Source organism: Pygoscelis adeliae, unplaced genomic scaffold (genome assembly GCF_000699105.1).
Source record: "Pygoscelis adeliae isolate BGI_AS28 unplaced genomic scaffold, ASM69910v1 Scaffold402, whole genome shotgun sequence".
NCBI lineage: Eukaryota > Metazoa > Chordata > Aves > Sphenisciformes > Spheniscidae > Pygoscelis > Pygoscelis adeliae.
In genome coordinates this window covers 431,217-445,155 of record NW_008824411.1, presented here as the reverse complement: position 1 = coordinate 445,155, position 13,939 = coordinate 431,217, and the positions used below count along the sequence as shown (strand labels likewise).

The 13,939-nt window shown below is 47.0% G+C and overlaps 1 protein-coding gene across 1 annotated transcript in view; it reads right to left on the bottom strand.

Moving 5' to 3' along the window:
• PDE4B (phosphodiesterase 4B, cAMP-specific) overlaps positions 1-13,939 on the bottom strand; it is a 200,893-nt gene that overhangs the window by 59,593 nt on the left and 127,361 nt on the right. Inside the window, exons 3-5 of the mRNA XM_009320649.1 lie at positions 2,362-2,556; positions 265-301; positions 86-156 (exon numbers count right to left, since the gene is read on the bottom strand). Of these exons, the coding sequence (XP_009318924.1) occupies positions 86-156; positions 265-301; positions 2,362-2,556 (303 nt within the window). The remainder of the gene's footprint in view (positions 1-85; positions 157-264; positions 302-2,361; positions 2,557-13,939) is intronic.

Sequence of the window (13,939 nt, the reverse complement as noted above, 5' to 3'; positions counted from 1 at the left end):
GAGCAGGGTCGGCGGCGGCCCTGCTCCGCCCCCGCCCGCCCCCGCTGCGTGCCAGCCGTAAGCGGACGAAAAACGATGGGCTTACTTGTTGGAGGTGCCGTGCAAATTGGTAAGGAGCGTGAAGTTGTTCCTCACGCTTCGTAGACTTGCCAGCACCTACAAGGGAGGCAAAACCGGAGACGTTATCTTCTCCACCTAAGGTTTTACTTTTTATTTTTTTTATTTTTTTTTTTAATTTGAGAGGCCAACAGGCTGCCAACTTACCTGGGCAAAAGGTGTGACAATCAGGTCATCCCCATGCCTAGGGAGAAATGGAGAAAATGTGTAAATTTACCTCAAACAGGGCATCATTCACCCCAGAGAAAGAGCATTTTACAGAGGGAGGTTTCCCTGGGCAGCGCCCATGACAAAAAAACATTAACCCATGCAGCGTTTATTTAGCACATCATACAACCATGCTCCGAACAGAAAGGTCTCGCAGTATGTACCCAAAACAACCCGGCTGGAGCGACTGTTCAGACTGGTAACACCAGGCAATAAAAGGCAGGAAATTCAAAAGTTAAGGCAGCATGCTTGCACCGCGGTGGAAAAAAAAAACTGTAACGGTCCAGGGAAAGGTCAGCTTTGAATTTCCTGGCTTTTGTTGATCTTTGTCACAGTCTTTAATGTTATTCAGACGTCCGGCCATTTTCATCATGGAAGATTTGAGCAGAAGTTCTGAGTAAAATACATCGTCACTGTCAATAAGAGGGATTTTTTGCAATATTATATATAGCACTTGTGTGTATATGAAAAATCCAGTATGATTTACCTAACTGAGACATGGCAGGGTAGAGCTATTGTGCAGCACAGACCTGACAGCAGCTGGAAAGCAAGGCAATCCAGTGCGGCTGCTGGTGGGCTCCCGTCCCTCCGGGTGTTTTGTATGATGTGCACCTGATGCATTGAGCGAGGGCAGGAGGCAGGCAGGAGAGAGCAGGAGTGGCTGGAGGCAAGAGAGCAGGCATGGCTGCAGGCTGCCACGGGCACCTCTAGAGAGGTGTCCACCAGTGCTGGACCCCTTCAAAGGGGTGTTCTCCCTGGTGGTGCTGCCACAGAGCACGTCTACTCAGGTATCAGGGTTGCTAAGTCTACATTTTCATTAAAGTTGTCTCAACACTGATGTCAAAACCAGGTCAGCGTGGAGATGTTGGCTCCCCCGAGTGCCGCAGGAGCCTTGATGCCTGCAGTAAATGGACACCTCTAACTGCAGGCAGCTATGAAGCTGGGGGAAATGAAGGTGCTGGGCACAGCTGCACGGGGCTCTCCCCACCCCAGCACAGCTGTCTCCCCTAGCACACTGCTGGGAACACGGGGCAATTGTTAAAATCCACCGTTTACACAAAACATGGTATTTGCATAATTTGCAGTGGTTACTTTGTCTCTGGTAAATATTTACTAAACGTTAACCAACAGGGAGGGATGTTCTCTTTCAGGAGAATTCTCCTCGTGGATCTCGCTAATATTTAGATTTCTATTTCATGACAAAACTTGTAGGGCTTTCATAACAGTTAACCTTTTTTTATGAACACTTTTTTATAGCTTAATGGTCACTTTAAAACTTTAAACTGTGCCTTTTAAAATAAAGGGCTGCAAATCCAGGACACTCATTTAAGCTACACGCTCTGTGTTGTATTGATCCTCTCAAGCTCAACCATCTGCCTCGGCTTTCTGCTGTATTTTCCGCTCAGTTCTAGTGAACAATCCATGACAGAAAACAGGACGGAGAAGAGTAATATTGTAAATATAAGTACAGTCATATTTCTATTGTCCAGGCTAATGGACCGTTACCTACTTAAGAAAAAGCAGAGATGATGTTAACCAGGCTCTGAGAATGCACGATGAGAGTATAATGAAGAAAAGAGAGTGCAGAAAATCACCAAGCAAGCCAAGTGCTGGAGTGACAGGGCTCTCCTGCTGGCAGGCCAAGTGGGGACATGGGCAGCTTGCAGCAGTCTCTGCCCTGAGCACCACCCAGGCTTTACCCTGCAGTTAGCTGCAAGCGCTTCACACCCCAAACACAAATTCCAACGTGAAGAACTAGTACAGGAAAGGTAAAATGCAAAAATTCTCTATTGTTTCAGGGTACGGATTTGAAAGCCCTTCTGCTAAATTACCAAGTAAAGGGGAATATTTCAAGGATGGGATGGGGAGAGGGAAGTCATGCCTTGGCAGACTGCAAAAGTGACCGTCTTGGGCACTCAGGCTATGAAATGTGAGTACCACCCATAAGCACCTCTTAACAGAGCTCTGAGGATTATAGGAGGCCATGTAAAGCTCTTAGTTACTGTAAAATATGATGTGAGCTGAATTTATGCTTACTGTTCACTCGGGAGAGAAGAGTTCCTGGACATCGTCTTTGGTGATAAGTCATAGTCGCTGTCGGATCTGTACAGGAACGACTCCCTGCGCTGGCTGTGGCCCGGGAACGTCGTGTGCAAAACGAGTCCTGACGAGGAGCTGGCCTGTGGGTCCAGCGGGCTGCGACCTGGTGATGGACCATTTTCCACATCGAAGCTGTGAACAGAACACATACTGTGTCACACACGCATCTGCCAAAAGATGTTTTTCAGTGCATGTGTCATGTTTGTGTTGCCCACACCGTGTCATTTGCTCTGTACAGGAGACGCAGGCCTACATTTACTGGAGCCTCTCACTGGCATATTTCTATTGTATGCAAGCAGGACTCTATTATGATAAAACATTTACGCCCGAGGCTTCTTTCCTGACTACATCTGCTCAGTCTTCCTTCAGCCTGAATTTCTGTAAGCTCAGCACAGCTCCTGTCGCTCTCAGCATGAACACGCAGCAGCTAAACGCTGTCACCAAGCTCTGCAGCTCTCCCCACACTGCCCCCATGGCTGCAGTGTTTGCACAAGTCATGGTGTTCGCTTTGCCAAACCTCACTCCAAGCCTTACAAGCATAACAGGGACTAACGAAGCTATGACATGCCACCATACTCCAGCCAAGCCCTGTCCTCATCTGCTCTGGAAGCAAACTTTTGAAATCCTGAGAGGTTGGTGAGGACTTGGCAGTTGTGCGAGCTGGATGCCCAAGTCTTTTCAGCCGTAGTTCACATCTTAGCCATTCCAGATACTAGTTCAGTGAATTTCAAACAGCTGGGCTGCAAAACGGAGGACTGTTTAAAAAATTTTAAAAAAGCCCGAAACCTTCTGTCACCATTTCCATTATACACCCACTTTCTTACAGTTTCATAACTTGGCTGCTGCAACTTGTGGCTTAAGTCACCCTGGACACTTTAGCAAGTGACACCACTCATAAACCCTGAAAATAAGCAGGTTGGCCTCTTTTGCTTGGGCATTTGGATCTGATATAAATACCACATGTGTGACCATGTTCCAGCTAAGCCAAGTGAAGTACGGCTGCGTTCAGTATGCATTTTTTTGCCTTTGGAAGTCTGAGGCTTCATCTCACTTGCAGTGGGAGCTGAGTCCTCACTCCTACCAGGGCACATGCCTCTCCTGTTCCCGATGTTCTCCCAGTTTCTTGTACCTGATGACCGCCCTTAACTGCACCACCCAGCTGGGTATGCACTAGGACTGCAGCCACAATATCAAGCTGCAATCCCTGCCATACATTTCTCCATCCCTCCCCATTGCTGCCTGCCCCCACTCATCATACTAAGTCAAAAGATCCCCTGAGCACGGCAGCAGCATGAAGACCTCATCTCTTCCTCTGCTCTGCAGAGCATGCAGCATGTTTTTCACTACTGCACAAGAAGGCAGATAAAGTATCCAGGCAAAAAAACAGCAAAACCTCTGGTAGATCTGCAAGTAAGTAATACACACAATTGTGAAAAAAATAAGGGAGTCTACGTCCAGTTGCAAAATGTATCTCGGCTTACTCTCCTTCTCTACTGTGAGTCCATACATACACACAGAGATTCAATACAGGTTGACTGAGGGATAAATGAGAAGGGGAAAACAAACACCAAACACTGCAGAAGGGAATCACAAGTAGAGAAGGTCTTGGAGAAAACTGCTGACGTGAAGGTGCCATCGCTGAACTCGACCTGCAGTGTGCCCAGGTGGCCGAGAAGGCCAATGGCATCCTGGCCTGTATCAGAAATAGTGTGGCCAGCAGGAGTAGGGAAGTGATCGTGCCCCTGTACTCGGCACTGGTGAGGCCACACCTCGAATACTGTGTTCAGTTTTGGGCCCCTCACTACAAGAAGGACGTTGAGGTGTTAGAGCGTGTCCAGAGAAGGGCAACGAGGCTGGTGAGGGGTCTGGAGAACAAGTCTTATGAGGAGCGGCTGAGGGAGCTGGGGTTGTTTAGCCTGGAGAAAAGGAGGCTGAGGGGAGACCTCATCGCTCTCTACAACTACCTGAAAGGAGGCTGTAGCGAGGTTGGTGTTGGTCTCTTCTCCCAAGTAACAAGCGATAGGACGAGAGGAAATGGCCTCAAGTTGCGCCAGGGGAGGTTTACATTGGATGTGAGGAAAAATTTCTTTCCTGAAAGAGTGGTTAAACATTGGAACAGGCTGCCCAGGGCAGTGGTTTAGTCACCATCCCTGGAAGTATTTAAAAGACGTGTAGATGAGGCGCTTAGGGACATGGTTTAGTGGGCATGGTGGTGTTGGGTTGGCGGTTGGACTCGATGATCTTAGAGGTCTTTTCCAACCTTAATGATTCTATGATTCTATGATTCTATTTAGACATGAGACTGCGGAGAATGAAAAACCAAGCAGGCTCAGAACAAAGGCAGCCTCTCCCTTCTTCAGACAGTGACCTGACACCTTGAAGCATTAAGGCTTTCTACCTCCTGATCAGGAAATCTAATTAAAATCCAGATTTTATGGCATAGCCTGTTGATGGTTCTCTGGATATTGGCAGGAAGGGTGCAGAGCAGGAGACAAAGTCTCCCACCATTCAAAACCTGGACAACAACTACAACCTCAGACTTCGGTTTTGCAGAAGCATTTCAGGTTCCTGTGTAATAAAACTGAAAGCCTTTCCAGGACAAGCACTGAGCTGTGGTGTGATGCCAAACTGCATCCAGCAATGCAGGAGGGGGATTGCAGGAGCTGCCCTGGAAGCAGCAGTGACAGTGAACCACAGGCTGCATGCCCTGATGTGGCAGCTGCTGATGCAAGCTGCTTCCTGGCGCTTTTAACTTCACACAACAACTATGTTGTATGAACGACTGATGAATTACTGAACAATTTATCAAATATCAGTAATGATACATTGCGTGTGAGGGATTGCATACTTTGCTTAAGCAGTTATATTTATAACATAAATATTTATTTATAGTTGTGTATGTGCTTGGGAGGGAGTGGGTGTTCAGACAGTTATTCTTGATGTCTCCAGAAACTACTTACTGGGGTGGAGCAAAAAAGACTAGGTCTCCTGGCAGTTTATTCTGTTCCTCATGGCTGCAGATAGAGGGTAAGAGGTCTCGTGCTATTTGGTCCCACATAATGGTTCCTCAAGGATTAAAAAATGCATGAGAACATGCATTTAATTAATGCAATTTAAAAAGGCAAAAGCACCAGTGCAAAGATTTTTGGAACTCCAGAGACAGGGCACCAGTATAATACAGTATGCATTGAAGAAGATTCCTACGTCTACCATGCCTCACTGTAGCATTTATTTACCCAACTGCTTAAGTACATTTTGAAACTGGTAATGGCTCATTTAATATTCTTTTCTTTTACTCTTTATTATCTGCTTTTTTACCAATGACAGCTTGAGTACACTTTATTTGTACCCACAAAGTCATCAACAGAAGAAACTCAGCTCCATAACTATGGCATCTACAAACAACAGCCAGCTGATAATTAATCCATACCTATTCAGAATATTAACTCTGATTACTCAAAACACTTTATTGCAAAACCTTCAATCGAGAACATTTAGTTTACAGACACAAATGGAAATACAGCAATGAACTAAATCTGAGCATTTAGTCGATCAGAGCTTCTTCCAGCTATTTGATACTGCACCTGTTGCTTGCTGGTAGACATCAGTGATCAGTTTGGGAGAAAAAGTTAACACACAAGGCTTAAGAAGTGTGTAAGGGGTGAAGGGAGGGAGGCAAGAGGCAAGGCTGATAGGGGGATCTTTCGCAAAGAAGACTACTCAGTAGCAAAGGAGTAAGTTTAGTAAGAGGGGAACTATCCACCAAAGATCTGGTTTTGCATGGCTTACTGTAGCACAGCTTCTGTACCTTGAGATAGGTGGAAGATACTCAAATCCCCTTCCCCTTCCCTCTTTTAACATAAAAAAAAGAAGTTCTCTGCCAGCCTAGGCCTATTCTGAGTCACTCCTGCAGAAATTCCCACCTAAGTTCCGGAGATTTTCAATACCTTCGGAGGACGTGAACAGTTTCGTAGCCGGAGCTGTAAGAAGGAGCCCTGATGCTCTGTGACCTGGCTAAAGGTGGAGGTTAAACCTTGGCAAAGGAAGAGCTCCCCAGGAAACAGTTTGCCTGAACCATGCAAGTTTTCCAGATTTCTACAGCACATTCAGACTGTGTTAGCGAGAAGCCCGGCACAGTTGACACCCAGCTCGGAGTGCCATGGCTGCTTCCAGCCACCCCACGTGCATGCAGCCAGCTCCTGGCTGCAGTCTGCCCGTGCTCCCTGTGCCAGTGCCTGGGACGCTGCAGCACAGATCACACAGTTAATCGAGCCGGAAAGGCGTGTTTATTTCTTTCCACAAGTTGAGCTTGCAGCCATGCCGGCCCCCTCATCTGGCTCCCCTGCCTTGGGCCTGGTCCAGCACTCAGACAACCATGTGCTCAGCCATTAAATTAACAGAAAATTCCCCCCCAGGAAGTGAAGGCTAACCAGGAGTTTGTAGTTATCTCTACCAAGAGTGTCCTATTTTGTGCTCATGAACAGGCACTCCCAGTGGTACAGCTGAGTGGGCAAGGTGTTCACCAGGATGGCCAAAACCCAAGTCTAAGTCTCTGCTGTCACGGTTTTCTAATAGTTACAAAAAGTCAAACATGGGAAACTATTTCCCCCAGATGACCCAATATTAGGAGAATGTGACCTGAGATATGTAGAGCAAGAGCTTAACCTTGTGTTTTTCAAATCTCTGCTGCACATTAAGTTCACCAGTTGCTCTTGGTTTGTACAATAGCCCATCTGGAATTGCGTCCTGATGCAAAAAACATCTCTCAAACATTTGCTGAAATTGGTAAGAATTGCAATTAGATTGTAAAGTTGCCCTCTCAGAGCTGCATTTTCCCCTAAATTTTTTCACTGGAAGTTAACTGATGAGCTATGCTGGAAAAACTTAATCAACAGTGTGTCGTCATGTTCAGAACACTCTGCAGATTGTAAGGGTCCTCTCCAAAGTTTGCAGCACCCCATAGTCTTTGCATAAGTGGAAAATAAAGCTGCGTTTGTCTAGTTAAAAATAAGGATGGCAAAGTACAAAGCACCACTACATAAGCCGGAGAAAAAAAGCTAAAATTTGCTTTACAGTTTATCTTCAAGCAACAGCACTCGCAGTCAAGACGCCCTATTTGTGAAACAATAATGGCATGGGAGCACCGAAGCAGTGGCAGCAAGCTCCAGAGGTAAAAAATCAGCAAACACTTGATCTGTATTCTAGACTCGCTCCTCACCCCATGTCCATAACCAAGGGATGGTAGATGAAATGTCTTTGGCCCAAAGCACAGTCATTCACCACGATGTGCCTCTTCTTTCCCTTACCCACCGTGCCAACCCCAAGGGCTCTTCTGCACGAGCATGTGCATGCCCAGCGTGCTCAGTATTAAGTGGGCACTGTTGAGACTTAAAATTGCATTACCTAAACACATAGGTCACAAACCTGTTACCTAAGGTCCCTATAAATCATTCAAGATAAGTTACATAAATACCTGTCCCACGCAGGAGATCTCTCTAAAAAGCGTGCCTTGCTCTAGGGTCTTGGGAGCTCCAGCGCACCGATCTGACACCATTCCCATCTGCCTCCAATGTGTGTTACCAGGTTTATTCAGCCAACATTTCCAAACGCTGTGACAGTCTCAGGGGGTGACGGTGTGTCTGGAGGCCACCGAGGGCTTCTAAGGAGTTGAGCCCACTTGCACAGAGCCAAAAACTCGCTTCACAGGAGGAAAGGTGACAGTGTCTGTATGGGATGGGCATTAGCTAACCACTGACACGAATCAGTGGTGCAATCCCTATGCCAGAAAATAACTGCAAATCTAAGACTTGACTGACAGACAAAAACAAGTCTCCTGAGGCCCTTCTGTTTTTACCAGTGGATTCACAAATGTGTGATTCATGAGCATGGGTGAGCGGCACCCCTGAGGTGAGCATATTCTCAGGCTTACTGTCCACCAGCAGAAACCCAGCAGCTGATGAAGAGGGGAATCTGGTGGACACAGAAAGCCACAAATCCCAGTGCCAGCCAAAGGGAACAGCAGACCCACCAAGCAAAACCCAACCCAGCAAGCGCACAGCCAGTGTGGCGAAAGCAAAGTGTGCAATGGCAGGGGCAGTGCCAGAGCCCAGCAAGTTTCCACTCGCAGCACTGCAGAGGTGTGAAGGAAGGTGGCCTGTCCCCTGGCTTTCTCCTGGAGCCAAGCGACGGTTAAACCCAACATCCAGGCTCTCTGCTTACTTGGTTGGATGAGAGGAAAGCTGGTGGTGGTGGAGGAGAGGAGGTGGCAGGGTCGGCAGCGGGAGGAGCAGGGTGGCTGCAGAGCAATGCTCAGCAGGGAGGTCAGTGCAAGCAAAGGGGCAGCTGCAGCTCCATCTCCTTTGTCCCTCTGCATTTTTTAACAAACCAGGATCTTAATAAAGTGAAGAGCGAAGAAGGAGACAGCAGGTGGCAGGAGTTAGCTGCAGCTCGCTCAGACAAGCAGCTAAGGGGACACTTGCTTTGGGCCTGTGGAAAGATGCTATTTTAACACGGTAATGAACAGAGGAAATACACAATGGCAAGGCAGGAGAAATCACGCTCAACTGTAAAACACAAGGAGGTTTCATGCGTCATTCTGCAGAACAAAGAAAATTAATAAAAGCAAACCCCAACTGTCCAAATTCTGTAGTTTTACAGTAATAACTACAATTTCTCTACATTACAAACTACTGCAGTCCTTTATCAAGGGGAAAGTCCAACCAAGCCTCTGCAGGCAGTGGGATCCCTGCTGCGGGACTCCCCATCGTCCTCCAGCCCTCTTCACCCCCACCCAGCAATGGGACCAGCCCCCTGCAGTGTGCGTGAGGACCCGTTCCCATCAAACCAGTCCTAAATCAATCCTAAACAAGCCCTGTGCCTTCCCACAGCACAGCACTACCCTTACATGAAAACATGGCAGCTGCCAAGGTGTCCCAACAGAAGATGCTGCCTCCAACTTATCCAACAATTCAACTTTTGAGCTCTCTGATCTACCTCTGCAAGGGGGTCTTGGCACAAAACTTTTTGGTGGAATAGCAATAAGAAAGAGCCAGCACTGGGAACTCGTTGTCCCTGGATTAGCATTGCCCGCCAGCAGCCTTGGAACGTAGTAAGATTTGGCATAAAAACTGAAGAATAGGATTGCACCACGATTTTGATGTAATTCAGAGTCATTTGAATAATCATTGCAAGTCAAATGGTGACCATGAGAGCTATGCAGCCCCACAGTTTGTTTCTAGATCTGTAATATAAAACGCAAAGATAGACAGATTTAAGGCTATCAAACCAGGCAGACTTGTGTATTTTTTGTTTATGTTATGAATTTGCACTTTTCCTGAGGATGACAGCACTGACTCTACAAAAGGGCTTACCATCTGCTTTGCCTTCCCAGACTCATTCCTGAGGGCATTACTCCTGGTCTTCTAACTACAGTACCACCTTTACTATGGTATCAAATATGTTTCCAAAATACAGTATTTCAGGAAGTTTGGGCAGACTCTGCTCATTAAAGATCCTCTCGCAATCATTAGAGCCCTGTTTCTCACCAAGACATTCAGCTGGGTTTTTAACACCATTAGCAATGAAAAATACTGTTTCTTACATCTTCAGTTCTGTGCAGGCACGACTGCTTCTCACTGCCTTCTAATTTTGTGCACCTGTTTCCCATTCTCAGAACAGTGCTGTTTTTTCTAAATAATCTTTTAGGCAGAAAGGCCTGTGCTTGAAACCATCAGCACTTAATGCAACAGAATCGGACACACAGGGGGCATGTCGGAGATGAGCCCACTGACAGCCGATGCAGATGCCCTAGCACCGGCACAAGGCTCCATGAGGCTGACCGCTCTCAGCACCGCAGGTATTAGTGCTTTTTTTGCCCTTCCTGACCTTCTCCCACCAAGGGGATCATCTTCTTGCTCTCAGAGGCCACTCAAAAGTGTTCAAACCCCTCTGCCAGGTTTGTCCCTCATGTGGCTCCTAACTCTTTTTTATCTCCAGAGCCTAAACATTCGTGCCTCCTGAAGTATGACCACCGAACTCCTTGCACTCCTTCCCCAGCACCATGTATCACAGCTGCCTGGCACAGAAAACCCAGCAGCGCTTACTTAAGTGTTTGTAATGTAAACTGTCATCTGCTGCTAAACATGTTATTAAGCCTCCATGTGTATCACAAAGCAAAAATACATGTTTATTTGACTTTGTTATCTGTGAATATAGAAGTTCACTCTTCCTAGCAGCTCTCTTGTTCAATGGGTACAACGGAGGCAGAATAACCAGAGCCCCCTGCCATGGCCCGCAGCCTGTCTGCCATCGTGGAGGATGGGGCCAGGAATTAGCTTGCCTTGTGCATACCAACTGCTTTGAATTGCAGGCCCTGATTCAAACACCCGGAGTCCAAGGCAGACCTGAGAGCAGGTGGTGCTCCCTTTGCAGCCCAGGTCCATCTTCAGGGTAGCACAAAGATAAAAATGAATATACGCAGCCAGAGCCCTTGCAGCTCTCCAGCATAACTCGTCAGCAGTACCCTAGCAAGGCTCATAGTTTGCACAACAGCAAACATCAGTTCAGCTACCAGCTCGGCACGAGCACTGTTGGGTTTTGAAGGATGGTACAAAGTGCTCATTCTGTTTTAAAGCCTTATTCACTACAAAGAAGCCATTGTGCTACCTGCTTGTTCAGTGTCTGTGGCAACCACTGCCTGAAACTCAGTGTCTTGCACATCAGGTCCTTGAGCCGTGACTTCTCCCTGTTGCCATTCACTCACTGGCACTGGTGAAAGCCACCAGGCTGCGGAGCCACCATGCATGTCTAAGGATGGCACGGAGCGCCGCCAAGCCGGCTGCAGCCTTGCACTGTGCCTGAACAGTGACCAGGAGATGGTCGGAAAAGTACAGGAGGGAGGTAAAAATGAGTTTGGATTTTCTTCTAGCACCGAGGGTTCCAAGAAACCTAATCCTTTTCATGTTTACTACAGATAAGTAGCTTGACATTATCCTGTAACAAGCTAACATCACGTGGTTGTTTAAGTAAGTCCCCCAGAGAAGAAATCCTGAATTCTATAAACCAGTTGTTATTTTTCCAAATGCACATCCTGGGCTACTTTATCATCTTACTATGGTTCGTTGCCATTAATCTCTGGAAAATGCAAGGCATAGTCAAACACAGCAGACACCCTCCCTATTTGCACTTCCAGAGCTTGTAAATGCAGACGGGTGTGAGCATGATCACTCCTAGCACAGGCAGCAATGCCACTTCCTAAGCACTTTTTTCTTTTTCCTTCTGAAAATATTCTAGCTAGCAACCGACGGAGTAGCTGCTTTTCTTCCCTACTGCTGCTGCCCAAGCTGAGGTATTAATGAGGTATTACCCCTCCTGTGCAGCACTTACATAGCTCTTCTCCTGGCCTTGCGGGTGTTTCTGCCCAGCACCCTCCATCCTCACAGCTCATCAGGACCAAATCTGCTCTGGCACACGGGCTGTGCTTTTGCCGTGCTGAAGGACCCAGCTGGGTCTTGCCAAAGGGACAATTGCCACCTTTTCCCTGCTGGAAACGTGCTGGATGGGCAGTCGCACACACATGGCCGGCAGTACAGGTGGCATGGGGACAGCGCGGTGCTCCTCAGCAGACACTCGCCAGATTTTGGCATCACCTGCTCTGCAAAACAGTGCTGTTCTGCAGCACAGATGGTTACATTCAAGTTACAGGACAGTATTTATCCCAGTCTGGCCTGGCTGTTATGCTCTGTTCAGTGTCAGTTCAGCTTTTACAGCTGCATCTAAGCACCGTAACATTTTACAGACTCTCTTTCCCAATACGCAAGACATGGATGTTGCCTCCCGTGGAGGAGGCTGCCCACGGCGGCCTGGCTTGTGTGATGGGGACCCCGGTGTGGGGCTGTAGCTGAGCCTGGTGCCTTCTGGTGGGGCTCCAGGACACCTTACAGCATTTCTGCCTACGGACAAGCCCCGCTTCCTCCCCAGAACCAGCTTGGGGTGGGTAATTCCACTCAGCAAGTGGGTACACGGGGTCCAGCCTCGCTCGCCTTTTCCCCAGCAGGGTATTACTGATAACAAAAGGGGAATTACAGTCATATATTGCATCTTTTATCAATGCATCTTAAAGTATCTCACATACCTATTAAGTGTAATCTGCACTTAACACTCTTCCCAAAGCATATAGTGCACTAATGGCAAACACAAGCCAGCAGCACGAGTCTCAAGGGTCCCGTACGGCAAACGACCTCTGCTTCCAGTACATAGGACAGTGTTCTGTATCTGTATAGAACCGGAGCATCAGGAGGCTGCCAGCCAGAGTCATGGTTTATTTCATCCTGGCCTTAAAAAGAGGATCGCCTGGCACGACTCCAAAAGGCACTTTTGCCTTTTCGAACAGGCCAGCAAGCTCACAGCGAGCCGCTTTGCTCTGCTGTAACGCCATCCAGCTGCGACAGGCTGCACGAAGGCATCAGCTACAAATCAAATAGCTGTTCTGATCTGCTGTCAAACAGACTGGAGACAGGAATAAAATGACAATTTTTAACAAGTTGCAGAGACCACAGATTTTTCCATTTTACCTGGCTAATCTGAACTGGGAGGACAGACAGCCTTTGAGTCAGAAGATTTACATATTTTCTGCACTAATGTTTTAAACGACCCTCAGCCCATCTACAACACCCAAAGTCCAACAGTGGATGTGTGGAAAGCTGCTGCACTGAGAAATGCACCAAGCCTTTTCACTTGATTCACAAAATAATTATTTGACCTGTTTTTTGGATTTATCTCCATAATTGGTATCTGTGTTCCCTGCCAGCAAAAAGACAATAAAGTGCCCTAAGATGGTATTCAGATTATTAAATCCTTTGGAGACTCAGCCCTCCCAAAAATAATTAATCTGGTTGGGTACATTTCAGCAAAATTTTACTTGCTTCACATCTTTCAAATGTCTGTACTCTTCATATTTTAAATCAATAGGAAAAGACACTGTACATAACAAATGGCAAACTATACTTTGTGATTTCAAGGGCAATCTTTTTTATAGCTCCTATTAATCATTTCAGGCCCAGCAGAAGCTTTATGCAAAAGTAGCCTCATCCAAATCACGAGCATCTGCCAACTGGTACTATTTGAGGACAAAATATTAAGGATGGAAAAATCTGGCCCTTTGTCAGAAAGTTGCATGTTTACTCTGTCTAAGTGGTTTGGCACGTGTACCGAATGGATGGTTGGAAACAGCACCCTCTTCCAGGGTACCACAATAACGAACAATAACAATACCCTGTGGTTAATACAACTACAACTGAATATTTGCTGTAAGTACTTCACTGGCAATCACGGTATTTCCATCATCACTGCAGCTAAGCAAATGCAGAGAAATAGCTCACAGATACGATTTTAAATTGCAGCTCCTTACTCGCTCTGGTCAATCACAACCGCAGACATCACCGCACTTCTCACTGCTCATTTGTTTTATTTCCATTAACATATCAGGGTCTTGATGGTAAGGCCAGAGGGGCTCAGC